Genomic DNA, 26967 nt, shown 5'->3' on the forward strand with positions numbered 1-26967 from the left:
GCTGCCAACCTTTGCTCTCCCCCACCTCCAAGCCCTGTAACTCTGACGTCCCAGAATTTTGCCGTCTGGCGAAATATCCACGCTTTTCCTTGGCGAAACACCTCTGCGCCTCCGCGTGGCCTGGGCATGCGGGTGGGCTAAGCCGTAGAGGGAACTTGCGGCTCCTCGGTCTTCCCTTGTGTTGTTGCCTCCCCCCCCCGCCCTCCGGAAGGCCAAGGCCTCCCGCCCGGCCTTCGCTCCCGCGGCGTCAGGCGGACACCCTCGCGAGTCTTCCGACTGCGACCCCGGCGGCCCCGCCCCCAGCCCGGGCCCTCTGCCCCCGGCAGCGCCACGTCGCCGCGGGGAACCCTGGGAAGTGTAGTTTTCCGCAGCTCTCAGTGGGGGCGTGGCTAGATGGCCAGCTGTTTGTCCGCCGACCCCAGGCGCAGGGCACTGACCCTCGCCCTGGCGGAGCCGGGGAGCGCCAGAGAGGCAGGGCCGTGGGCTGCGGAGGCGGAGTTTCCTGCGAGGTGTCATTCGCTGTGGGGTCTTTGACAAGTCCCATAACATCTGCAGCAGTCTCACTTGTGGGATTTCCAGGGAGAGCGTGGGCTCCGCATCTGGTACCCAGCGTGTCCTCGATGGATGGGCGCCGAAGCTATTGCTACTGGCCGGGCAGAGTTGCCAAAGGCAATCAGCTCCTAAAAGGCTTGTGGGCCCAATCCCGCGCCCCCCCACCCTCCCTGTTCTCAGGTGACTCTCCCTGTCCCACTCAAGTTCCCCTCTTTGCCTCTGGTCAACCACAAACACGCTTCTACATCTACTCAGAAATATCTGATATTTATTTCCCAACAGTTTGATAATTTTTTACAAATTGGATAAAAGGAATGAAGGGGAATATGTGTGACCCCAGGCCAGGCCTTGGGGTCCTGATAAGAGGTGAAAGTATGAAAACTTCTCCTCACTCACAACTCGTGGCCTGCTGCCCCAACCTCTCCTATCAACCTTACCTAAGAGTGAGGTGAGGGCTGAGGATGTGGGGTTCCCACCCTAGAGGGGACTCCGGGCATCCTGTTTCAGGCTCTGAACTGGGTCAGTTTGGGGGCAGGTGTGGGCCCGGATGTGGCGCCGACGCCGCCTCTCCTGCCTGCGGGCCAGCTGCCGCAGTTGTTTCCGAATGGCCCACAGCACCAGGTACACTTCCCGAAGCATCTCAGCCTCTCGAGACTCCAAAGGGGAACGAGTCTTCATTTGGGAGGCAACTGAGGTAGAACTCACAGATGACTGTGAAAAAGAGAAGATGAGCGCAAGTGAATAGCACAGTCTAGGGAGAAACTGCTGGTGGAACCACCTGCAGATAAACAGCAAGGCCTTGTCTAATTCCACCTCCTCCGTCAGGCCTTAGCTTGGGCACTGCCTCCTCCAGGAGGCCTTCTCGGGTTGTCTCTACTCTTGTGTTTGTCCATATCAGGTTTTTCTTTTTTGTCTTTTTCTTATTAGGGCCGCACCTGCAGCATAAGGAAGTTCCCAAGCTAAGGGTTGAATCAGAGCTGCAGCTGCTGGCCTATGGCAGACACAGCAACACCTGATCTGAGCCACATGTGCAAAACTACGCCGCAGCTTGTGGCAACGCCAGATCCTTAACCCACTGAGCAAGGCCAGGGATGGAACCTGCATCCTCACAGACACTGTGTCAGGTTCTTAACCTGCTGAGCCACAATGGAAACTCCCCATTTGTTTTATATGCTATTTGTTTTATAGACCCATCTGTTCTCAATACCAGCATATTATATGTTTTATATGCTATTTGTTCTGTAGACTCATCTGTTCTCAATACCAGCATACAAGCTCCTGGAAGGCAAGGACCATGTCTGACTCACCTTTGAGTCCCCACTAGGATTTCATGGGGAGTGTATTAAAATGAAGGACAGAATGACACCTTGACCTCTGTGTCCAACCCAGAGCTCTCTCCTGGCCTCCAGGCCTGTATATCCCACTGCCTCCTAGACATCTCCCTGCACACATGTCCTTCCAACATCTTCACTCATCCTGCCGCATTTCCCTAAACTCATCACTTCCTCCCCTAAGTCCGCTCCACTCTGAGCAAATGGCTCCAGCCTGCTTGTACTTCCGTCTCCCCCTCTCCCCTCACCACATCCAACCACCTGGTACAACAATTCTACCTCCTAAATACCACTCCAATCTCTTAACTTGTACTTCCCAATGCCTCTCTCCCCATCCAGAACATCCTTCCCTCTCAGCCTGGACCGCAACCCCCAGTGGACCTTCCTGCCTCTCTCCTCTTGGCCCTTTCTGACCTCCCTCTACAGGGCGGTCAGGTGAATTTTTAAAAAATTATTATTGGAGTGCCCGTCGTGGCACAGAGAAAACAAATCCGACTCGGAACCATGAGGTTGCGGGTTCGATCCTTGGCCTTGCTCAGTGGGTTAAGGATCCGGCATTGCCGTGAGCTGTGGTGTAGGTTGCATACATGGCTCGGATCCAGTGTTGCCGTGGCTGTGGTGTAGGCCAGCAGCTGTAACTCTGCTTCGACCCCTAGCCTGGCAACTTCCATATGCCGCAGTACGGCCCTAAAAAGAAAAAACGAAAACAAAAACAAAAAAAACAAGAACGGTATATATAACAAGGACCTACTGTATAGCACAGGGAACTCTACTCAACATTTTCTAATAAACGTATATGGGAAAAGAATCTGAGAAAGAATAGATATATGTATACGCATACGTGAATCACTTTGCTGTACACACGAAACTAAAACATTGTAAATCAACTATACTCCAACAGAAGATGAAACTTTTTAAAAAAGAATGGTATATAATATAAATGGAATCTTAGGCGATATAACCTTTTGGGATTGTTTTCACCCAGCATTATTCCCTTGAGATCCATCCAAGTGGTTGCATTTGCATCCACAGGGCTCATTTTTAGGGTTGAGGAGCAGCCCATGGTATCAGTATATCACTGTTTACCCACATTCACCCACTGAAGGGCCTTTGGGTTGGTTTGGGCTCTTATGAATAAAGCTGCTGAGAACATGCAGATACAGATGTGTGTGTGAACATAAAATTTCATTTTTCTGGGATAAATGCCCCAGCGTACAGTTACTGGGCCACATGATAATTGCATGTTTTCTAAGAACCGACCAAACCATTTTTCCCGAGTGGCCATACCATTTTACATGCTGTGAGTGAATCATGGGGGGTAAGAGAGGGTGGGGGGCGGCCGCCGGGGACAAGGTGGATATGGCGCTGACCTTCCAGCTGCACATCTGCCAGCCAGACTGTAGGGCTGAGACCATGAGCGTGGAGACAGACTTGACAGCAGTCCGGGGCAGCTGCAACAGCGATCGCCTCCCCTGGCCCGCCTCCTTCGCGGCCCGGTCTGTGGTGGTCTTGGCCACCACGCAGGGATCAGCCACCTTGGAGGACACATCCACTTTGGAGACCTTAGCCTCTTTGGAGGCCTCGACCAACTTGAGAGTCTCAACCACTTTGGGTATCTTCTCCACCTTCGATGCATTTTTCTTGGAGTCGCTGTGTTCCCCGACGGCTGACTTCGCTTGGTGTCTCCAGAAGAAAACCTAAGAGCCAAGACGGGGGAGAGGAGAGGCAGAGAGAAGGGCAGAGCAAGAGACACCAGTCAGGAGAAGGGAAAGCCCAGAGGAGACAGGGGCAGTGGGTGTCCCTGCCCGCTCCCCAGCCCTCCTGAACCTGACCTCGTCCCTTCCAGTCTTGTCTGGTCCCAAGAGGCCGGGAGGGGAGGGAAGTCAGGTGAGGGGGTGGGCGGTTTCTGCTGACCAGCATCTCCCACCCCCTGTCAAGAGGACGGGGCAGTCTCTGAAACTCACCCAGCGACTAATCTTGCTCCAAATCCATCGGAAGAACCTCACAACCGCAGCCATTTCTCCCGACACACAAGCCCCAAGTAGGGGGCAGAACCAGCATTTAGTTCAGGGGGGAGGGGGAGGGGAACAGGCTGCGGGCCAGTGGCCGCCACCTAAGGGGTCTCTCGGGAGCTTCACGCGCAACAGGGAAGAAAGAAATAGAGAATCCAGGAGGAAAGATCCCCCCAATGACTCATCCTCGGCCCTTCCTCCCCTCCCTGGGACAGGGAGAGGAGTCAAAGTGGATGAGAACCCAGAGGGAGGGAGAGTTCTAGCCCATTGTGAGCGCCTGCCGGCCCTGACCCCAACCCCCGAGGCCCTTCCAGGACCCCCGGAGCCAATCCCTGCACCCTCAGCCCTGCTCCCCCTGGACGGAAACTAACACTGAGCGGGCACCTGGAACTCCCTGGACTCTTCCCTTGGATGACGTCATGTAATCCTCGCATTTGCCCTTCGTGTAGGTTATTGCCACTAGGGCCTTTTCACCCAGGAGGAAACTGAGATTCAGAAAAACCAAAGAGCCTGCCCAAGTCGTAAATCTGCACAGGGCAGGGAGTCCAAACTCAGTAGGCCTCCGGTGTCCCGCTCTCCAAAGGTCCCGTCTAGTAGGACCTGGGTTCTCCTCACGTGGAGGCTGCTGCTTTCCCTCCTTCCCCACTAGATGGGGTCCCTCTCCCTACCTGCCCTTCCATCTGGGACCGAGCCGAGGCTGCCAGGGAGGGGCTGCTCACCCACTAGGCTTCATCCTCAGCCAGCTGGGGGTGGAGGCCACGGAGGCCGGCCAGCCCTGGCGAGGGCACCGTGTGCCCGGGGAGCCTGGCCCACACCCAGCGTGGAGACAAGGGGCCCATTCAGGGCCCCCCGCCCCGCCCCCGAGCAGCCACCCGGATCCAGCCCGCAGAGGGGACACGCTGGGAAGCTGGGGGTGGATCCCGCACAATCACCAAAGGCCTCATTGTTTCCCTGTCCCCCACCAGCACGTGGGCCGACGCCCCCCTCCTCCCTCCGCCTCGCCTCGCCTGCCCCTTCCCAGGACCCAGGCCATTGGCTCCCTTTTCCTCCCGCATCTCCACTCTGAGCCTCGTTAAACCTCCCCAGCCCGGACAAGGTCTCCAGGGGAGCCCACAGCCTCAGTTTTTCTCGCACAAGAAGAACCTGTTGGTGCGGGTCCCCTGTCTGGACACAAGCAACGAGATGCCAACCTCCAGATTCAAGTTTCTCCGGATTTTTTAATTATAATTATTATTTTAATAACAACCTGAATCCCAGAACTTGCAGATACTGTCCATACTCCCTCCCCTGGGCAGAGGAGAGGGGGGCACTCAGGGAACTAGGAGGGGATGGGATGTCTGCCAGGGAGCCTCCTGCTCCCCAAGCCATCTATTGCCGGGGGTCCCAGAACACCGACGCCCAAGGAGGGAGGAGGGGGGCTCCATCTAACACCCCATCCTGATACCCTCCCTCCTTCATCAACGCCTAGGGATGCCCAGTCCGGTCCCTGGGCACTGGGGGGAGACGGAGGAAGGGTGGGGGACAGGCCACTTCTGAGCCTTTGACTCCCATCCCCGGGGATCAAGGGACATTAAAGCTGCATAGGAAGAGGGGGCAGGCAGCTGGCGCAAGGTCTAGCAGCTGTGACAGCCCCCAAAGGCACATTGTGAGGGAAGGGAGGCTCAGACTGAGGGCCCGTTGGGCGCTGGGGGCCCGAGCCTCGGGACCCCCGAGGAAGGCAGCTGGGCCAGCTGCTCGGGGCTGGCCAAGGCACGCAGCAGTCCATTCTCCTGCTCCAGCGCGGCATTCCGCTCGGCCAGGTCCCGGATCTGCTCCTTCAGCACCTCCACCTCCTCCCGGACCGCAAACATGAGGTGGGACTTCACCAAGTCCTGGGGGTCCGGGGACAGGCAAAGCGTCAGGGGTCCCAGGCCGCCCCAGCCTCAGCCCCTGCCCCGTGTCTTAAGGAGCTGGGTGTGAGAGAGCCTCCTGCTCCAAGACGATGGGGACCCTCTGGGGAAGCAAGTAAAACAGGGAAGGGACAGGCGTGGGCTGCGGAGGTGAGCGAGGATGCCTGACAGAGGCCAGGAACCAAGAGACGGCCGGCGTTCAGGTTAGACACAAGAAAGGACGGAGGCTCCAAGGAGCCCAGCGGGGAGCAGGTTAGGGTTAGGGTTAGCTGGGAGTCGGGATTCCCTAATAATGAGGACAGCAGGGATGGAGCATCAGCCAGCTGACACAAGCAGGGGCCTGGGCAGCAGCGCATGAGCCGGGACGTGCTGGGACCAAGATGGCTTCTCTTACCATGGCTTGTTCGATCTTGTTGTCAATGCCAACGAGGCTTCCGGAGCCACTGGAGGGACACGGGGAGACGAGAGGTGAGGAGGAGGAGGAGCGGGTGTCAAGCCAGGTGTCTGGACACCCAGCCTGCCGCCTCTTCTGCAAGCCCGTTCGCTGCAGCCTCCCACCACACCCCTACCTGTACCTGTGACAGTAGAGAATCAGGGAGAGGAGGGTTTTGTCCATCCCCCGGCGGGGTGAGGGCCGCTGCCCAGGCCCTCCCAGGCCCCGGTGCGGTGGGGGTCCAGACGCCCCTCGGATGGGGGATGCTCCCCGAGGGGAACAGGGAGAGGAGACACAGCCCCTTTTCCGGGGAGGCCCGGGAACCGTCCCCCCAACCCGGGTCTCATACGAGGACACCAGGGACTTGACAGAGACCCCTGGCTGGGCCATCCCCAGGGGGGAAAGGGTCCTCAGGCCTCCCCAGAGGGAGAGGGCTGGTATCAGAAGGGCTGCCTGGGGGGCGCAAAGCCCCCCGGGGCAGAGCAGGGTCTGGCTGGTGCCAGGCAGGCAGAAGGGAGACAGTGCCTAGGGGGTGCTGGCCTGAAAGATATACACCGCCCCCCAGGGCAAGGCCTGGCTGCTATTGGTTCCTCAGGGACACGGGGACCCCCTCCCGCTGGCTCCACGGTGGGCGGGAATTCCCAGACACGGTCAGTGCCAGTGTCCCCTTCTCACCCTGGCACCAATCCCAGAACAGAGGGGAGAGGGCTGGCTGAGGAAAGTCAGCTGGTGGGCAGGGTCGGGGGAGGGGCTGCAGGGCCAGAGGCCTGGGTCAGGGAGGGGTGTGAGGGTGAGGGACAGCCTGGCACTGGGAGGCCCTGTCCCACCTCTGACCCCATCCTGCCCCCTCTGGACAAACACTCCCTTAAGGCCTCGGCAGCTCTCAGTTGGGAGGTAAGGGGATGGAGGGGATGCGCCGGGTGGGGCGGGGAGGGGGTTTCTGATGTGCTCACAGTCTTCCTTGGACTACAAGCACTTCCCTGAAACACAAAGCCCACATCCTGGGTGACCCCTGGGGCCTAGCCAGAGGGTCCCCTACCTGCCAAGGTGAGGGTGAGGAGCAATGAATGGGAAAGGTTGCCATGATGATGAAAAAACAGAGCCTCAAAGACAAGTTCAGCCTATGGACCTGGGACTCGAGCCTGGTGTCTGGGATCTTGGAGGGAGCAAGGGCTTGCGGGGAGCTGAGAAGGTGAGGCTGGAGGTGGGGTACTGGGAACAGGAGCAGGAGTTCTGAAGACTCCTGGGAGCGAAGACAGGGAGGTGAGAGCAAGCCTGATGCAGTTTGTGAAGTGGCCACCAGAGGTCGACTCAGGCCTGGCTCAAGGGTCCCTCAACCTGGCTTTCCCTCAAGCCAGTCTCTCCGTGGCCCGGGGCCTGTGCCGTCCTTGGCACCCCATTCTGTCCTCCAAGGCTTCATCTCCCCACCAGTCAGGCCCCTTCCTCACCCCAAAGCTCACCACCCACCCCTGTCCAGCTTCTGCCTCAGCTGCCTCAGCCCCGGGGCCAGCCCTGCACGCATGCCTTCCAGTACTGCAGGATCACCAGTCCTGACCTCCAGCCCCCGCTGCACCCCTCCCCGAGAAGGTGGCCCCAACACACCACATCTCTCGCCCTGTGCTCCCTTGTCAAGCCCTCTCTCCTGGCTGTCAGTTCCAGCTCGCTTCCCTGTGGGGAGAATCAGCACTCAATCCAAGGTGACCCTTGGATGAGGCCTTGTAGCCAGGAAGGGAGCACGAGGGTGCTGGGAATTTTCCACTTCCCATCTGAGCTCAGGGTGCAGAAGGTGCTGGCAGGTGGAGTAACCAAGAGAGGGATCAGGCCTGAGAGAGCAGGATGGGGTCGAGGGGGAGGACACCTGGGACTCGGGGGAGAGGACCAGTTTCAGGGTGGATGGGGGGCCAGCCAGCTGGAGAGTCAAAGCAGTTTTCACACTGTTGCAAACACCTGGTGGCGACCAGGCCACCACAGAGCCCCAGGACACACAGCCACACAGAGACCAAGGAGGGGGCAGAGTCACAGGAATGGGAACACCGGCCTTGCTGGCAGACACTCGGTAAAGATGCCAAGTAAATCGTTCCTTCTTGCCAGAAATAAAGGAATAATACAACAATAAACAGTTGTTGGCTGATTGATGATTATCTCCTGTTTGTCTAGCGCTGGAGAGTTTTTGACAGCACTTTCCACTGGCACATTCTAACATTAACACTTCAAAGGGCCAGGACTCTGGCAACCCAAGCCCTCCCTTTGAGAAACCCCAGGTTTGGGACGGCTGGCACTGTGCCGGAACCCTGAGCAGCATGGGATCAGCCTTCCCCACAATCCCCTAGAGCAACTTTGGGTGAGTTAGCATAAAGTCCTTCAAGGCACTTATTGCCATCTTCTTGAAAACCGTCGTGACTTCCAGTGTCAACAATTCGAATGCTGAGTGGTGCCCCCTGCAGTTGTGCAGGGCACAGCAAGCACAACTGGGGACTCTGGCCCTGCAAGACTCTTAGGTCCTGGGGCAGAGAGAGCTGTAGACATTGGTCTTCCTTTTTGAAGGTCAAATGAAACAGCCTCAAAATGAGGATCAGATGAAGAATCAGGACATCTGGGAGAGCTGGGGAGGGTCTGATGCCAGAGACAAGGGCCAGCCCTGCTCCCTCACTGTCCTGAGGAACCCCCAGGGGCAGGGCCTGAGGCCAAGAAAGTGGCATCCGGCTGCCCTGTCTACACTCCCTCCAGATCTGTGGTGCCTTTGGGGCGGGGCAGGGCCAGGGAGGCGGGAGAATAATGGCTCCTGGCCAGGGCTGGGAGAGCTGTTCCTGCCTCTGTCCTGGAGAGAACGGGTATCCCAAAGATGGTTGTCTCTTCAGAAACGAATCTGACTAGGAACCATGAGGTTGTGGATTCGATCCCTGGCCTTTCTCAGTGGGTTAAGGATCTGGCGTTGCCGTGAGCTGTGGTGTAGGTCACAGATGCGACTAGGATCTAGCGTGGCTACGGCGTAGGCCAGCAGCTACAGGTCCGATTAGACTCTTAGCCTGGGAACTTCCATATGCCGTGGGTGTGGCCCTCAAAAGACAAAAAGAAAGGAAAAAAAAAAGATGGTTGTCGTTTGGGACACAGGCATCCTAGTGGAGAGAAAGTGGTCTGGGGTCAGACCCAAGCTCCAACAGCAGTCCTGCCACTTACTAGCTGGGTGACCCTGGGCAAGGCTCTAAAACCTTTCTCCTCTGAGTCTCAGTTTCTTCATCTGGAAGGCCGGGATCATGGGGCTGCTCTTAGAATTATGTGAAATAAGAGGTAGCATTTAACCCCAAGGAAACACTGGATAAATAAGTACACCTTTTCTTTCCTGAGTGCCTGGAATTCATTCCCTAGAATGCCTGGATCCCCATGCTGGCCATCCACCACTCACCCATCCACCCATTCCTTCATCATCCATCCACCCACTTATTTAAGTACCTCCCAAAAGCCAGGCCCTGTTGGGGGCATGAAGGTTCTTGCAGCTGAGGTACATATAAAGAGTTTGAATTTACCATGCACCCTCAGTTATCCCATCCCCAGATTCTAGGATTGGTCAGGCATCCCTAACTCCCCATAAGATGGGGTGATCCAAGCACTTCACACCCCAGGCCACTTTCCCTCTAAAAGGAAGGTCCCATGCCACTCAGACCCTGTTCTGCCAGCTCCTGGCACACCAGAGAGGTGAGGTGGGGGCTACGCACCTCATTCCAGGGGGCCAAGGAGGTGGCCCAACCCAAACCCGCTGGCCCAGCAGGGTGGAGCACGAGGGGCTGGGCTGGGCCTGAGCCCCAGAGGCTTGGAGCTCGGCAGGGTAAAGTGGAGGCTGGGAGGCGGACCGGTCAGACTGGGGTGTTCGAGGGGGTGGGACAGAGGGAGGGGACAAGCTAAAAGAATAGAGCTGAGGAGGCTTCTGGAGGTAGAACTCTCTAAGGGAAAGCAGGAGGCTGGCTTCTGAAATCAACAGGGCTGGGGGAGGGACAGGGAGCCCTCCAGTGCCAGGGAACCTCCTAAGTGGGAGGTGGGGCGGCTGGGAAGCTCTGAGAACAGCACATAGGGGGCAGGTGCCCTGGCCAACCTCAAACCTCACACATTCCTTAGAGCTGGGAGCCCGGAAGCAGCCCTGCCCTGTCCAGCCCCCCTCTGTCCCCCCATTCTCCAAATGCTTCCACCAGGCCCTTGCCCTCCATCCCATTGGCTCCTATCACTTCTCTTTCCACTCTGGGTCCCCCAAGGGCCCAGGCCCTTCTCACAGGTGGGACTCAGTCCCTGATTTGGGATTGGGGGGGAAGGTGGCGGGGCGGGGGCACCAGGAGAGCAGAAGGCTGGAAGGAGAGACTCCTCTGGAATAGGCCCCCCAAGCACACACTAAGCCCCGCCCCTAATGCCTTTCAAACAGGAAGTTCCTCCCCCAGGGCTTCAAACAAGAAGTCCCACTCCTCCCTCCAAAATAAAAGTGGCGGCTCCTTGGCTTCTCTCCTGGGTGCCTATCAGTCCACAGCCAGGAGGGAGCTGCTTGGCTATCTGACTCTCGATTTTGTTCCTCCCTTTTCAGCTTGCTGACATTCCTATGTTGAAACCTGGCCCTTGAAACAGGAAGTTCTGCCCACCACGCCGTGAACAGGACATTCTCCCCTGAAGGGCAAACCCCAGCAGATCCTGCTCTCCTGTGCCTTCCCTGTGACCGATAGCCAGCCTCTCGACGGCTATGGCTTGGCCTTGGCCGCCAGGAAGGCTCAGCCCCCGTGATGTCCCTAGCACAGAAAACAGAACCTGAGGGACATGCTTGCTTGTTACTAGAGGTCCCAGGATCCTAAAGTAGACTGCACGGACTCCAAGGATGTTACCTCTAGAAGCAGGAGTCCCATTCCCCTGGAGAGGGAGAAGGAGGACTGGGAGGAGACCGACTCCCTATTCTGGTCTCCAGCACATTTGCCAGTAAATTCTTAGGGTTGGCCAGATGATCGCTAAATCTGCAAGAGCTCTGGAATTTGACAACAATGACTCCCTTCAAACTCTAAAAAAGTATGATTTGACAATCCTAAGCCAGGGAGTCCCACCCAGCACTCTCCACAGAGAGGGAGGAGGTCTCAAATCAGCTTTGCCCAGTGTGCTATGCCCAGGTCAGGCTTTTCTGTTTAAGAGGTCCTCTCCAAGTTCAAGAGGGGGAAGGACACCTACCAGGCAGTTTCACGCGGCTATCCCAGGTGCTGGGTGAGGAGCCGGAGCCCACCTACCTATCGTCATCGCTATCCAGGTGGCCACTGATGGCCAGCATGGAACGGGCGAGGCTGAGGCTCTGGGCAGCTGCTGCTCCAAAGGGGTCTGGAGACTTGCGAACCAGACTGGCTTCGGGGAAGAAGTAGAGGGCGGGGGAGCCAGGGCGAGAGTCGAGTGGGGGCACCTGGAGAAAGGCAGGTAGGAACCATCACATTGAGTGAGAGAAAGGATCCAGCTACCTTACAACTTTCCTAGTAGCTTCCTCCCTCCCCACCTCTCCCCACACACCCTGTCCAGTTTCTGAGGACTGGGGACCTCCCCACACACCCTGTCCAGCTTCCGAGGACTGGGGACCCAGGTGTCCTGCCCCCATGCCCCTCTGGGGGAGTGGCTCCCAAAAAGGTGCTATGGGGTATCAGAGAGGGGCTCTGGTCTGCACTCCAGCACCCTTCCACCACCAGAACCAGGACCCTTCATCAGAGGCTAGTCAGAGAGTGTCCACCTTCTATCATCGGGACTTCCTATGGCTACTCAAACATCATGTCTCCAGAGAGGGATTTCCCCATCCTTTGACTTGTGAGTTCCATTGCACCGTTCTATTTTTTCTTTCTTACAGCACCTAATATTATCTGAAATTAAAGTATTTTTGCCTCTCTGCTACTGGAAGGTAAGCTCCAGAGGGCAGAGCTTACAGTTTGTTCAATAGCTATTTGTAGAATGAATGAATCCTCAGAAACTGGTCCTCCACCTCCTCCCCCCCTCAACCCTCCTCTACCCATTCTAGCCTCTCCTCTCAAACTTCTCAGACTCAGGTGAAGTTCTGCTCCTGAGCCTGGATCTTGGGGGGGGGGGAGTTGCGGAGATGGAGGGAGGCGGAGCCTGGGCGTGGACCCACACGGCCCAACAGGCGCTGGGGGTGGCTGCAGAAGGGCGGGGGCCACAGGAACAAGACGCCTCTGTGAGGCCCCAGGAGGCCCCAGGTTCTCGGAAAAGCCAAGAACAGGGAGTCCAGAGTGGTTAGAGGGACAGCACAGGGGAAGGGGGCCCAGGTGGTGCCCCCGGCCCTCCTCTAGGCCCCTGTTCGAGGCAACCCAGAGACAGGGGGTTGTGTAGAAGGAAGAGAAGAGACAGGGGGAGTGTAGAAAGAAGACAGACGCCGAGGCAAGGGAACAGCAACACAGATGCACACACGCAGGAAGAGACCAGGAGGTGGGGGAAGGAAAGGGAGCTGGGGGCCCCGAGGAGAGCAGGGCAGGGTCTGTGGGCCCAAGGGAAGCTCAGGCAGGGCTTAAGGATAGGAACAGTGGAGGCTGGGGGCAAAGGGGGCTTGCTTTGGAAGAGTGTGGGGACAGGGACCAGTAAAGGAAACACATCTTCTTCCCTGGGGTAGGAAGTGAATGAAAGAACTCAAGAAGGGGGGGGTGGCATGAGAGATGTGAGTCTGAGGCCAGGAGGGGGTGGGGGGAGCCAGTCCTGACCGGTCCTGACAGGGCCCAGACGCACAGTCTCAGGTTATTTTTATACTGTGGTTTGTGCCCAAGGCCAGGAAGGGGAAAAGTTCTCATCCTCACACTCGCTGCCTTTCCTCCTGCATCCAAGGTGTTATTTTCTCCTTCAGGACAGACACATCCAACATCCCTGGCTGCCCACTCCCCACCCCGAGGACCCAGGCATCCTGCCCCCCAGCCCAGACTTGTTCCTCTTTTGGAGACAGGAAGCAGAATGAGCAAAGGATTTAACACTTTCTCGACTGTTTCCCACTGTTCTCCTACTCCATGGTGGCCACCCCCAGTGACGGGTCCTGGAGAGGCCCAGAAGCGGGGAACCAGGACAGTCAAGAGGGTGTACAAAGGACGGGACAAACCAGCCAAACCCCATCCTTGTAAGGGGCCCCCTCATCTCCACCCGATTCCTCGAGGTCTCAGAGACGTTTGGTTTGGGACACAGCTGGAGATGAGGCTGCAAGGGCGGCTGGTGGGAAGAAAGCAGCAGCCCCTTCCCCACTTGGAGATGGGACTGCAGAGGAGAGATTTTAGGGTGGAAGGCCTACTTTCTGCCCCTCCCCCCAGCCCCAGCAGCTCCTCTCCCAGAGGCCCAAGCTCGCAGGCCCAGCCTGGGGCCTCCCCCTCAATGCCTGAAGAAGTAGACCCAGACAGAAGGGGAAGGCCAAAGGGAGGTGGTCACAGCTTCACGATCGAGAGGGGACATGGGCTCCCCAGACACGGAGACAGGGGCCCCAGGCAACACGTGAAAGGCCAAAGAGCAAAGAAAGTGCAGAATGCGGGGCAGACAGAGCCTGAGAGAGAAAACACGGGCCAGGCGAGGAGCAGGAATGGATCCGCAAGTGAGATGGCAGGAAGAAAAAAGAGGGGCTGTCTGAAACAACAGACAGGTGACGAGGGAGCCAAGGGAGGTCAGTATGGAGGCGGAGGCCCAGGTCCGGATAGACAACCTCCACCCCTCAAGTGTCCCCCCCCAACCCTGGGACCCGGCTCTTACCTGCCCCGTCTCCTCCATCCTCAGTCGCAGGGCTCCATCCTTCGTCCAGGGCAGTGGAGGGGTCCCCGCTGTTGAGCCCCCTGCCTCCACTTCTACCCTCAAGGAGGGCAGGGGCGTGGCAGCCCGGGACGTGCCCGTGCTATCCCCTGTCCCGGGCTCTGGGGGGCGCTGCTGGGGTGGGGAGACTGACAGGGGGGGTGTCTCCACCTTGGCCTTGCTAGGCACTGCCAGCTGGCCCAGCCCCCCGGTTAAGGAGCGGGCCTGAGGTCCAGGGGAGGTGGGGGGCGGGCGGAGCCAGGAGGTGGGGCCCTGAGACAGGCCTGGCTGTGGGGCAGGGGCGCTCAGGCCCAAGCTGGCCAGCTCCAACCTGGAATCCAAAGACCTGCCCCCTGTGCCCCCTGAGGCCCCTCGAATTCCCTCCAGGAGCCGGCCGAAGCTAGGGGGCTCCAGGTCTCTCTCGTAAACATCCACACAAGTCCAACGGCCTCGGCGATAAGGCTCTCCCAGGCCTTGGGGTAGCTTCACCACCCGGAAGCGGGAGGCTGGGGCCCCAGGCGGTGGGGAGCCATTCCGGGGGGTGCCCCTGCCCCCTGGTTCGGGGTTTGGCTCCCCATTCGGCAGGCGGGGCGGTGGCCCAGTGGGGGCTGGCAGGGCAGGGGGATCTGAACCCCCTGGGCTCCCTGGACCCTCGTAGTCCGTGGTGACGCTGGTGATCTGGAAACTACTCTTCTTCCTGCCCCCACTCATGGTCCCTGGGTCTCAGGACTGGCCAAGGTGGGCAGGGGGGTGGGGGGGGAGGGAGCTCTTGGAGAGGCTCAGGCACCCCTAGAACAGGGGGGCCACATGGCGGGGACATCAGGGCCCCTGGGGATGTCTGGGTCCGACATGGCAGGAGGGCCCTGCAGGAACTGGGGGTGCCTGGTTGCTGAAGGAACAGGGCAGGGGAGGCAGGGGGGAGGGAGAGGGCAGGGGCAGGTTTTTCCTGCTGCTGTCGCTGCCTCCAAACTCCAGAGCTGAGTTTGCAAACTGGAAAGAGAGAAACGGGGAGAGAGAGAGAGAGAGTGTGTGTGTGTATGTGTGTGTGTGAGAAAGCAGTGGGCAGCACCTCCGGGGCTTCCTCTCTGGGGAGCAGAATGGGGGAGGAAGGGGAAACCGCCAGAGACCCAGAGACAAAGATACAGGCAGAGATGACAGAGACCAGAACAGAGGGGACAGATCCGGGCGGGCACAGAGAGCAGGAAGAGGCGGCCCAGACCCAAAGTGGGGCATTTCTAGCTGGGATTCCAACTCACGGGACCCAAGTGGTCCCACCCAAAGCCTGGGTGAACAGGGGTGAAGCCGCTCCTCAGCCTGGCCAAGCTGCCAGGAGGCCTGTGCTCGGCCTGCGAGGCCCCCCGCACCCCAGCTCCCCCATCCCTGGGGCAGGCCCTGCCCCACCGCCCCAGCGCCCCGCCCAGCCCAGAGCCCTACCTCTCGGCCGCGGCCACCGAGCGGGGCCGGGGGCGGGGGCGGGGGCCGGGGGGGTCCCGGCCGCCCAAGACGTTGAGCTGTCCTTTCCCTGGGGCCCCCTGGCCCCAGGAGCGCGGGGGGCGCAGGTGGCGCTCAGAGGCTGTCCGGTCCTCTTCGGGGGCTGCACCTCGCCCCGCAAGGCATCTCCGCGGAAAGTTTGCCGTCCAGAAAAGGAACCCCCGCCTCCTCGGTAGGGGCCCAGGCGCGGCCCGTGAAGCCCCAAGGGTGTGCGGACTGCTGCGGAAGAGGGTGGGTCAGCCCCCCGATCCTCCAGACCGAGCCGCCTCGGTGGTCGCGGCGAGTGGCCCTCCCAAGTCTCCTCCCGCGTGGCACCGCTGGGTCTCTCTCCGCTACTCCGCTCCTCTCGGTCTTTCTCTTCTGGGCTGTTGACAACCCCCACACCAGGAAGTCCTGCCTCCTCGGGCCTGCTGACGGCTCCTCTCCTCCTCCTTCCCCTCTTCCTCCCCTTCCTCCGCCCTCTCTCGCTCCTGGGGCTCCCGGCCAGCTGGCCCGGGGCCAGGCCTGCCACCGCCGCCGCTGGTGCAGTTGCTGCCGCCGCTGCTGTTCCAGGGGCCCGGAACGGGCTGCCTTAACCCCACACCTGCTGGGCCCCAGCCCAGCGCTTCCTCGGAGGGCGGGGCCGTGGAGGGCGGAGAGAGAGGGGAGGAGTTTGCGGGGAGGCCAGGGATTCCCTTACTTGTAGGCACTTGCTGCCATTGGCCTACAGGCGCGCAGAAGAGTGGGAAGGAAGTTACCAGGATCCTGCTGGGTGCCTGCCACCCCATAAGCGCCCGGCAAGTCGTTGTGGTGCTGCTGCAGCTGTTACTGTCCTCTCTCCCCTGGTTTTCACAGTGACTGTATGAGGAAGGTACCGCTTTTTTCTCCCCGCCCTTATGTGTTCAAGTGGATCCTTGTGACAATTTCCAAACATGCCTCCAAGTAGAGAGAATGGTACAGTGAACTCCCAGGCAGCCAGCATGCAGTTTCAACATTGACCCACTCACAGCCAATCTGCTTTCATCTATCCCTACAATATCTTTTGTTGTATTGTGATGGCGTATTTGAATCAAATCCCAGGCATCATATTATTCCTCAGTGAGGACATGGAGACCCAGGAGGTTCAGCAAGGTCCACAGTGATAGAGCAGAGACATTTCTCACACTCAGGTGTGTCCCTGTCTGGCTCCCATGTAGAGAAACAACGAAGACACACTCAAGAACGTGCTGACTTGCATTTTCTCTCCAACTCCTGGTCACACACAGTCACCCAAGCAGACATACAGACCTGAGGAGGAACCACCGGGCAGGCCACAAGCATGGACTCTACCCCTGCCCCCCCCACCTCTCCCACGTCTCACCTCCCCACCCCATCCCTTGCTCACCACAGAGAATCCACACACACTCATAAAGGACCTACTATGTGCTTGGCATGAAAAAATAAACCTCCAGCTGCCATTCTCTCTTTTTTGGTCCCCCAAGCAACATCCTGAGAGGAACTGTTTTAGCAAAAGCAGTGTCTAATGACCACATCTGCCTTCATTCCCAGGTTCAGAAGGAAACGGAGTCTAATTGATTTTGGTCATATGGAACTCTCTTCAAACATATTAAAATTCTTCGTATTTGTCTACTCCACACAATTATCTCATGAATTTTCAAAACAGCCCTGGGCACAGTTGGGGTGGGTTTTGCTCCAGTGTTTCTCCTAAGGAAACTGAGGTTCACAGGCATTGGGTTATTTGCCCAAGGCCTCAGCGCTAGCATTTGATGGCATTGAGACTAGCTCTGGGCTGGCTGGCTGACACATCCTTCCTTCCTCAGCTTTAGCTCATGGAAATTTTTAACCACTCGTTAGGGTTAGGCAAACACAAAACAATGCAAAAACCCTTGCCCCCAGTTTATATATATTTTTTCTTTATCTCTGTTAAAACGAACCTGCACTCCTCTCTCTCTCCCTTCTTGGCAGCAAAGGCTACCATAGCCAGAGCCTGAGGCCTCCCAAGCGGTGGGGTCCAGGAAGCAGCCTCCCACACAAAACCCCCACCCCCACCCCCACCCCCACCCCCACCCCAGACTCTCTCCCCTCTGGCGATGTTCAGAACGCAGCCCCGCTGCTCCGCCCCCAGATCCTCCTTCCTTCGGCGCTGACTCGCTACCAACTATTCAAACTTAGCTTTGGACCCTCCCCTTTCCACCAACTCAGACACTCCTGCGTACCTACAGTCCTAGGGGCATTTTTGGCCTCTGTGGAAATACTTGTAGAATGAATAAATAAAGTTTATTCACATTAAGGTGTGAATGTGAAAGGACTGTTACGTATTTTAAGGTTACCTCTCCCACGGGCGTATATAATCGCCTCTAAACGTACGGAGCCATTTACAATTTACGAAGCTCTTTGTATTCATTATTTTGCGGAGTCAAAGGTTACTGGGAGGATGACTTGGGCCGTGGGGGCGGGCCGCCAAAAGACTTTGAGCCCAGGCGGTGAATCAAGGTCTGGACGCCTGGGAAGCAGGGGGCAGAGGCAACAAGCACCAAGCGAGCCAGCTCCGGTGCCCTCCCTGTACCTGGGGGGGGCGTCTGGAAGATGGGGCGCGGCCATGGGAGCACGCCCTCTGCTGGACAAAGATGTGGATGGTCCGGCTCCCAACTCTCAGAGCCCCTCGGCCCCGGAAACCGGCCCCCCCTGCCGGCCTCGCCGCCTCACTGCACCCAGAGCCCCGCAGCCGCAGCCTCGCCCCGGCCGGACGCGGGGGGCGCACCCGGGGAGCGCCGGGCGCACGCGTTACGCGCGTGGGTGCATCCCCGGGCCGCCGGTGGGGGGCGTCGCTGCGCGCTGCGCCCCGCCTCGCTCCGCCGGGGCCTTGGACACCAAAGCCAGCACGGGCCGGTCGGGCAGGGGGCGAGGGACGGCGAGGAGCAGACGCCCCAAAGCGGGGGCGGGCTGGCGCCGGGTCCCTCGCACCCCGCGACCTTTCTCCGAGTGCCCCCGCGGGCTCCGCTGGCCCGGGGCCGCCCACCACAGCCTAGCGGCGCGGCGCGGCGCAGCCGCTCCCGCTCCGTCCTTGGAGGGTGTGGAAGGGTGGGTTTGGGGCCGGGGGCGGGTCTGGGGGCGGACCCGGAGGCGGGGCTGTCTCTGCGGCAGGGCCCTGTTCGGCTCCCCCCCGGTCTCTCTCTGTCTCTCCTCCTCCCTCCTCCTGCTCCGGGCGGAGCCCGGCATGGGGGGGCCGGCGCCCGACAGGCCAGGTACGGTGATGTTGAAATTGGGGAGGCTTGGTGCGGGGAGGTGGGATGGGGGGACAAGGGGTAGGGAGGATTGGCGGGGCGAGAGACGGAGAAACCCAGGGTAGCAGGACAAGGAGAAGGGGAGGGGTGCCCAGGAACCTGGGGCCCTTGGATGGAGAGGGGGATGAAGCCGGCCAGGTTTGGAGCAAACAGGGAAGGGAGAGGACGACAGTGAGCAGGGGCGCCTTGGAGGAGAGGTGAGGCTGAAAGCGCAGAGGAGAGTGTGTTTGGGGGAAGGGAAACCAGAGCAGGTATGGAGGCCGCAGCTCAGAAGGTAGCTATGGGGCCAGACTGGAGACCCCTGGGTGGGATGGAGGGGCGGGGACTGGGGGAGGGAAGCCGGGAGCCTCCCAGGTCCTGAAAGAGGAAGAAGGTGATTTGGGCCATCAGCGAGGGAGGTGGAGACCACCGCTAAGAGGCCGGGGTGCAGGAATAGGGGTGGACCGAAGCCCGGGCCCAGGCGAAGGACTGGAGAGGGGGACGGGGGACGGCAGGGCAGGGAATGGAGATACAGGGATGGGTGGTCTTCCAGATGCCCAACTCACAGTGCCCCCACCCTTTCTCCAGCATCCCCGCCCTGCCCTCATGACACCCCCCAGCCGCAGGCCCCAAGAGGGGGTGGGGAGTCTGACTCTTCCCCCTTCCCCAGCGGGGTGCAGTGTAGGCAAGTAGGCCCTGGCATAACTCCTTGTCTATAGGTACGTCCAGTTCTCTGCAGCTGATCTGTGTGGGTCTGGAGGTCTGTGTGTGCTGTGGGTGTGTCGGGGTGTTTATGTCTGTATGTCTGGCTGTTCCTAGGTTGTGTTTACCTAGCCAATCTCTGTGTCTGGTCCTCTGTTTGTAGATATGGGTCTGTGACCTGGTGGTGTGTGTGTCTGAATGTGTGTTTGTGTGGCTGCCGGGTTGCTGTACGTTTGTGGGGCCTGTCTATGTGGTGGATCAAGATGTATTTACAGGATGGGATTCTGTGTCAGTCTGATCTCTCCAGAGTGTGCATTTGTGGCTCTGAACACCTTTGTCAGGGTGTGTGACTCTGTGTATACATGTCTGTCCATGTCTGTTTGTCTGTGGGTCCTGGAGGCGGTGTTGGGTTTTCTGAGCCTCCATCTGTTTTCCTTTCTCTGAGAACCCGAGTCACATCTCTGCTCCTTTTCTTCCCCCTCTCTCTCATTCATTCCTGGCCCCCACCCACCCCACATCTTTCTTTTCTTCCTTTCCATCCCCCCCCAAGTGGATCCGGGACCCAGGGAGGGCCGCCCCCCGGGCCTGGTGGCGCTGAGCAGGGCCCCCCAGCCCCCACCTCCTGCCCCGCGACATGAACCTCCTCTACCGAAAAACCAAGCTGGAGTGGAGGCAGCACAAGGAAGAGGAGGCCAAGAGGAGGTAAGGCTGCAGTCCCAGATTGCCCCCTGCCTGTCCCACCTTGGCTTCTTCCCTGGCTGGACCACATCCTTCTGCCCTTCCTGAGTCCAACAGCCTGGTCATCAGCCCGGTCTCTGAGTCTGTGCTCAGTACAGAAGGCCTGGAATTGCACACGCCCTGTCCCTGCCCTGCTCCTGGCTTCTGGCTTCAGCCCCTGCCCTGGCCTCTTTGGCAGCTTCCAGCTCAGGGGCACCTGTCACCTCCTCCCCATCCTCGGAGGCCCAAGTCACTCCTTCCTGACTCACCTCTGGCCTGTAATCTCCTCCCCTCTGTCAGTGTGGGGCTGGCTCCTGGTTCCCCTGTCACCTGACCTTGGAAGGGGCAGGCCCTGCTGCCCTCCTGGTCCAGGGACAGGGTCATTTGAGAAGATCCATTTGGCCCCCTTCCTGTGACAGGGCTGTGTGTGTATGCTGCCCTCCTGGTCCAGGGCCAGGGCCCCTCCCTGCTTGCCCCCTCTCCTGACCCTTCCCCCGGCCCTGGGGCCTGGCCTCTCCCCTCTTGCTCCCTTCTCTTCTTCACTCCCCTTGATGGCACAGCCTCTTGGAGCCTGAGTCAGAACCACCTCCCTGCTCCCTTCTCCCTCAAAACTGTGGAGTTTAATTCTTGTTGTTAATTAGATTAATCAGAGCTATCACTGCAGTGATCTCTCCCTAATGAAGGGTTAGTAGACAGGGCCTTAATGCGAGCCCACCCCACAGCAGCTCTCCCCTCTTCCCTGCCAGCTGCCCCCCTTTCCTTCACACAGAAGCTCATGGACAGTGAAAGGGAGTGGGGGTGAGTCTGGGAGGGTGACAGAGAAGACAGCCCCGAGGGAGAGAGAGAGAGGGAAAGAAAGAAAGAAAGAATGGAAGGATGGAAGGAAGAAAGAAAAAAGGAAGGAAGAAAGAAGGGAAGGAAGAAAGGATATGAGGGAAAAGGATCAGTGGCAGGGGGACTGCTCTGACGATGCCGTGCAGCTGGGGTCTGGGAAGGAGGTGGGGTGGGGTGTGGGAGCGTAGGCCGCAGTAGCTGGACACAAGGGGAGGCCAGAGGCCAGGTGTGGGCCAGCGTGAGAGTGAGAAGCAGCAGAGCTGTGGTGGCAGGTGCATGTGCCAGGCGGGGCTGTGCCGCCTGGGTTTGCATCTCCACGTATGAAGCGGTCCGCACGTCTGTGTGCCGGAGCTGCCCAGGCTGGGATCGGCCACCTCCAGTGATGCCGCTCTGAGCACAGGCTCACCCCTTCTCTCATCCCTGCCCTCAATTTCCTGGCCTTTTTTTTTAAAGCCTAGGGATTCCAGCTGAAGCTTCTACATTAATGCTTTGGACCTTCGGGCTCCCCCCATCCCCACCCAGCCTCCTTCCTCCTCTCTGGGGGGCCACAGGGTTGCAAACCCCTCTTAGGATGGAAGAGAGGGAGGCCCAGGCCTGAGGCCCGACCTCTGCTCCATCTGGGCCTTCTCTCCTCAGCTCCAGTAAGGAGGTGGCTCCCTCAGGCCCGGCAGGGCCCGGGGCTGGCCCAGGGCCCGGGGTGCGAGTGCGGGACATCGCCTCTCTGCGCCGCTCCCTCAGGATGGGCTTCATGACGATGCCCGCCTCCCAGGAGCACACCCCCCACCCCTGCCGGAGCGCCATGGCCCCACGCTCCCTCTCCTGCCACTCGGTGGGCAGCATGGACAGTGTGGGGGGCGGGCCCGGGGGCGGCGGTGGGGGCCTCACGGAGGACAGCCGAAGACCCCCGGCCAAGCCCCGGAGACACCCCAGCACCAAGCTCAGCATGGTGGGGTCGGGGGCAGAGACGCCCCCCAGCAAGAAAGCAGGTGAGACACCCGTGTCCCTCCCCAGGGGGAGCTGGGAGGATCCATTCCAGGCCAGGGGAGGCCTGCCTGGAGGGTTCATTCAGGGAAGAACCAAGGAAGTGGAAGGTTCCATTCTCAGAGGGAGTGGGGGGTCCTTTTTGGAAGGGCCTGAGATGAACCATCCAAGGGCAGGGGAAGCTCCTTGAAAAGTTCATTCTTGGAAAATGGGTGGCCTTGGAGGGCCTGGCGGGTGGGAGAGAATTTAAGGTAGGAGCTGCAGATTCTGGGGAGCTCATTAGGACTGGAGGCTCACTGGTAGGAAAAGAAGCCACTAGGGCTGCAGGTTGAGAGCTGTGGGGAAAATAGAGGCAGAAATGTCCTTGCAAAGGAGTCAAGAGGTCAACCATGAGTCTCCCCATTTCCTTTCCCGACTACAACCCCGGTTTCTTTTTCTCTTTCACGTCCCGCCCAGGCTCACAGAAGCCGACCCCAGAGGGCCGCGAGTCCAGCCGGAAGGTTCCGCCACAGAAGCCCAGGCGGAGCCCCAACACCCAGCTCTCTGTCTCCTTCGATGAGTCCTGTCCCCCAGCCCCATCTCCTCGAGGGGGGAACCTGCCCCTTCAGCGCCTCAGTCGGGGGTCCTGCGTAGCTGGGGACCCTGAGGTGGGTGCCCAGGAAGAAGAGCCTGTGTACATTGAGATGGTGGGGGATGTCTTCAGGGGAGGAGGGCGAAGTGGAGGGGGCCTGACTGGGCCCCCTCTTGGGGGTGGGGGCCCGACCCCTCCGGCTGGTGCCGACTCGGACTCGGAAGAGAGCGAGGCCATATATGAGGAGATGAAGTACCCGCTGCCCGAGGAGGCAGGGGAAGGCCGGGCCAATGGGGCCCCTCCACTGACGGCAACCTCCACACCACACCAGCCTCACGCCCTTCAGCCTCACACCCACCGCCGTCCAGCTTCTGCCCTCCCCAGCCGGAGGGACGGGACGCCCACCAAGACCACCCCTTGTGAAATCCCCCCGCCCTTCCCCAACCTCCTCCAGCACCGACCTCCACTCCTGGCCTTCCCCCAAGCCAAGTCTGCTTCCCGAACCCCTGGCGATGGGGTCTCGAGGCTACCAGTCCTCTGCCACTCCAAGGAGCCAGCCGGCTCCACCCCAGCTCCCCAAGTGCCTGCCCGGGAGCGGGAGACGCCTCCCCCACCGCCTCCGCCTCCCGCTGCCAACCTGCTGCTGCTGGGACCCTCGGGCCGAGCCCGGAGCCACTCGACCCCGTTGCCACCCCAGGGCTCTGGCCAGCCCCGGGGGGAGCGGGAGCTCCCCAATTCCCACAGCATGATCTGCCCCAAGGCAGCAGGGGTGCCGGCAGCCCCTCCTGCCGCGGCTGCCTTGCTTCCCGGACCCCCCAAGGACAAGGCCGTGTCTTACACCATGGTGTACTCAGCAGTCAAGGTGACCACGCACTCTGTCCTGCCAGCTGGGCCGCCCCTTGGTGCTGGGGAGCCAAAGACGGAGAAAGAAATCTCAGTCCTCCACGGGATGCTGTGCACCAGCTCGAGGCCCCCCGTGCCCGGGAAGTCCAGCCCCCACAGCGGGGCCATGGGCGCAGCAGCTGGGGTTCTCCATCACCGCGCCTGCCTGGCTTCCCCACACAGCCTTCCGGACCCAACCGCAGGCCCCCTGACCCCCCTCTGGACCTACCCAGCTGCAGCAGCTGGGCTCAAGAGACCCCCTGCCTATGAGAGCCTCAAGGCTGGGGGGGTGCTGAATAAGGGCTGTGGAATAGGGGCGCCATCTCCCATGGTCAAGATCCAGCTGCAGGAGCAAGGGACCGACGGGGGGGCCTTTGCCAGCATCTCCTGTGCCCACGTCATCGCCAGCACGGGAACACCAGAGGAGGAAGAAGAAGAGATGGGTGCCTCGACATTTGGGGCAGGCTGGGCTCTGCAGAGGAAGGTCCTGTATGGAGGGAGGAAGGCAAAAGAGCTGGACAGTGAGTGAGGAGTGGGGAAAGGGGAGGGGGACCAGGGATGTCTGTGATTTGGGGGAGGTGTTGAAGGGGTTACTTGGAAGCCATAACCCATTGTCCTGAACTGGGAACTTCATTGGGAGAGCACAGGGATGGGGGCCCCATGTGTGTGCTGGATGGGCAGGAAGATCTGGGAGGGGGACAGGGTAGAATCAGGCCCCAAGAGCAGCCTCCTCCTCCTGCCCTGTCCCACTCGACTCCCTGCCCCTCCCTTTGCTGGGCTGCAGGGGTGTGTGTTTGTGAGTGTGCGCACACTAGGAGCTAAACACAGCTGCCTCCCAGCTGTTACCATGGCAACCCATCCAGACAGGAGGGAGAGGAGAGGAGAGGGAGGCCCCTACCGTTGCTTGGCAACGCAATGCTCTGCCAGGCCTACTCTCAGAGATGAGCTTAGCTCACATGCAGCCCTTCCCCCAATGCCCCCCACCCCAGGATTTGGGATTTTTCTCCTTCCTGGGGAACAGCACCCCTGGTCTCTGTTCAGTGTTAATTCTGGCCCTGTCTAGGGCTGGAGGGGCTCTAACGGCAAAGCTGAGGTAGGGGAGATCCCTCTGAACAGGGAAAAGGGTTTGGCAGCAGTAAATAGGACTCTTAGCCCAGGAGTGGTGCCAGGACTGGAGTCCCTCCTGTGTGTGTATGTGTTGGGGGAGCGTGAAGCAGGGGACCTCCCTTCCCCGCTGTTACCCGAGGTTACTTCTGGTCCACCCAGGCCACGGTGTGTGTAGCTGGGGGGACGGCAAGACCCTTTCCACTGTACAGACTCTGAACTCTCCTTGTCACCCCAGCAGCAGTTGGGGACAATGCCCGGGCCTGGAATGGCAGTGCCGAGGGTCCAAGCAAGGTGGAGCGTGAGGACAGAGGCCCTATGACATCAGGGATCCCAGTGAGGAGCCAGGGGGCAGAGGGCCTGCTGGCCAGGATCCACCACGGAGGAGACCGAGGAGGGAACCGCACGGCGCTGCCCATACCCTGCCAGACCTTCCCCGCCTGCCACCGCAATGGAGGTGACACTGCCTGCATAGCCGGGTGCACAGATGGGGCGGGTTGGGGGAATATATATATCCTAATACCAGGTCTCCATCCCCTTTCCTCCTCTGATGAGTGGCGGGGAGGGGGCAGCCTGGCAGGGGCTGTCCTCAAGGAACTGGGGGAGGGGAACCCGGAGGCCTCATCTTCTCACCCCTCATTCTTTGGCCTCAGACTTCACGGGAGGCTACCGCCTGGGGCGCTCCGCCTCCACCTCAGGAGTCCGGCAGGCCGCGCTCCACACTCCCCGGCCCTGCAGCCAGCCCAGGGATGCCCTGAGCCAGGTGAGGAGGGAGATGGGGTTGGGCTTTTTATTCGTGAAGGAGCAGGTAGGGAAGAAGGCCCGGGTGTGGAAGAATGGGAAGAGTTCAGGCCGGGACCGCCGGGGTGTAAGGGGTAGGGCGTGGAGATCTTGGGAAGAGGCTGCTTAAGATGGGTAGCCTGGCCTGGCAGGGCCGTCACTGGCCGACGTGCGCCTTTGTGCGTTTAGAAAAAGACATCCCCTCTGGATGAAAAAAAAAAAAAAAAAAAACCGCACCCTACTGGGAAGACAGTGTTTAAAAGGCGCCCCTTCCTGGGGTGAAAGAGGCCCTGCCTGCACCAGGGTGCGGAGTGGGGGTGGGGGAGAGGACGAGGCCTTGGCGGCCGGCAGGCGAGGACTTGCTTCTGGGCGATGCCCCGGTCTCGGAGGTGGGGACAGGGCCTGGTGTCTCTGAGGTCCTTGACCCCCACCCCTGTATTCCTTCCTCCCCCGTCGGGCCGGCGGCGGGAGGAAGGCCACAGACCCACCCTGCGCTGCCGCTGCCGCTGCCCCTGCCGCCCCAGCCCGCCCGCGAGCGCGACGGCAAGCTGCTGGAGGTGATCGAGCGCAAGCGCTGCGTGTGCAAGGAGATCAAGGCGCGCCACCGCCCGGACCGCGGCCTCTGCAAGCAGGAGAGCATGCCCATCCTCCCCAGCTGGCGGCGCGGGCCCGAGCCCCGCAAGTCCGGCACCCCGCCCTGCCGCCGGCAGCACACCGTCCTCTGGGACACTGCCATCTGAGGAGGGCGGGGGGCTGGGGCACCCGAACTGGGGTCGGGGCGGGGGTGCCCGGGCTCTCCCCAGGAGACTTGCCTTGAAAGAGGGGCACTTGAAAGACCAGGTGAGAGAGAGCCAGGGAGAACCCCTCCCTCCACCCTAACCCCCACCCCCGAGATGGGGGGGGTCTGCCAGGCCCACCGCGTTTGGGGCGCCAAGCGGCACCCCCAGAAATTTGGGGGAGGGTCTGCTTGAGGTCGGGAGTGAGGCCCTTCGCTGCTCTCCCCACTGAGCAAAGTGGACCCCCTCCTCTTGAAAGGGCAAAGGCCAAGCTGGAGGCCAGCATGGGGGAGGAGGGAAGGGTTAGGGAGGAAGAAGGGGGCGGGTCAGTGACCGGTACTAGAGAGTGAGAGATAGAGGGACTCTTAGAGAGTGGGGACTGGGGGAGGTGGTATTTATTTTGTTATTTATTTTAGTCCGGAAGGCAATTCTGGGCCCTTCTGACCTACTCCTGCACAGGGAGCGGGGAATGGCAGGCAAGTAAAGGGAACCAAGTTGGCACTCTCCCCGGTGCCTAAAGCGCCGCCCCCCACCCCGCATCCATGCCAGTCTCAAAGCTGGGGACTGGTCTGGCGTGGGGAGTGCAGCAGAAGAGAGGGGCTCCGGTGAGCTGAGGGTCAGAGGACTCATTTACAGTATTTACAAGTCGCCAGTATTTGGTAGTGAGCGTGGCCTGCTCTGAAACAGGCATCTTACTTAGCTGGGGGGTGAGGGTCTAGCACCAGGGATGGGTGGGGTGATGGGGAAGGAGGGAAATTTTAGCGGGTGGGGGGCGGGCAGGGTATTTATTTAAATTAAAAAAAAACAAACAGAAGAGATGTCAGGAATTTTTTTTTAATTCCTTTCTTTTCAGAATAATATATTAAAAGACTAACGATCCTAGAGCTGGCTTCTTATATTTCAGTG

General features: G+C 59.9%; 4 protein-coding genes across 6 annotated transcripts; 1 reads left to right on the forward strand and 3 right to left on the reverse strand.

Annotated features, from left to right (window-relative positions):
- Window positions 1–800: 800 nt before the first annotated feature.
- Window positions 801–4954, reverse strand: SPACDR (sperm acrosome developmental regulator). Its single transcript, XM_047779689.1, has 3 exons — window positions 3848–4954; window positions 3254–3580; window positions 801–1263 (listed from the first exon to the last, which is right to left on the reverse strand). Exons 1-3 carry the CDS (start codon window positions 3899–3901, stop codon window positions 1030–1032), a joined length of 615 nt encoding a protein of 204 aa, XP_047635645.1. The 5' UTR covers window positions 3902–4954; the 3' UTR covers window positions 801–1029.
- Window positions 4955–5092: 138 nt separating this feature from the next.
- On the reverse strand, window positions 5093–16086 carry TSC22D4 (TSC22 domain family member 4). The gene is made up of 5 exons (XM_047779688.1): window positions 15416–16086; window positions 13946–14971; window positions 11464–11630; window positions 6179–6227; window positions 5093–5766 (listed from the first exon to the last, which is right to left on the reverse strand). Exons 2-5 carry the CDS (start codon window positions 14690–14692, stop codon window positions 5557–5559), a joined length of 1173 nt encoding a protein of 390 aa, XP_047635644.1. The 5' UTR covers window positions 14693–14971; window positions 15416–16086; the 3' UTR covers window positions 5093–5556.
- LOC125126931 (translation initiation factor IF-2-like) lies at window positions 14761–18670 on the reverse strand. The gene is made up of 4 exons (XM_047779267.1): window positions 18240–18670; window positions 15888–16015; window positions 15416–15691; window positions 14761–14870 (listed from the first exon to the last, which is right to left on the reverse strand). The coding sequence occupies exons 1-4, from the start codon at window positions 18668–18670 to the stop codon at window positions 14761–14763; spliced, it is 945 nt and encodes a 314-aa protein (XP_047635223.1).
- Window positions 18563–26943, forward strand: NYAP1 (neuronal tyrosine phosphorylated phosphoinositide-3-kinase adaptor 1). 3 transcript variants are annotated; one of them, XM_047779691.1, is made up of 7 exons: window positions 18563–18696; window positions 19967–20118; window positions 21604–21953; window positions 22405–23922; window positions 24747–24962; window positions 25159–25268; window positions 25768–26943. In XM_047779691.1, exons 2-7 carry the CDS (start codon window positions 20051–20053, stop codon window positions 26023–26025), a joined length of 2520 nt encoding a protein of 839 aa, XP_047635647.1. In that variant the 5' UTR covers window positions 18563–18696; window positions 19967–20050; the 3' UTR covers window positions 26026–26943. The 3 variants fall into 3 exon arrangements, with proteins under 3 accessions (XP_047635647.1, XP_047635646.1, XP_047635648.1); XM_047779690.1 differs by having other exon boundaries at window positions 24744–24962; window positions 25768–26783; XM_047779692.1 differs by lacking the exon at window positions 18563–18696 and having other exon boundaries at window positions 20080–20118; window positions 21421–21953; window positions 24744–24962; window positions 25768–26783.
- Window positions 26944–26967: the final 24 nt, after the last annotated feature.

The sequence above is a fragment of the Phacochoerus africanus genome, chromosome 5, assembly GCF_016906955.1.
Source record: "Phacochoerus africanus isolate WHEZ1 chromosome 5, ROS_Pafr_v1, whole genome shotgun sequence".
Classification (NCBI taxonomy): Eukaryota; Metazoa; Chordata; class Mammalia; order Artiodactyla; family Suidae; genus Phacochoerus; species Phacochoerus africanus.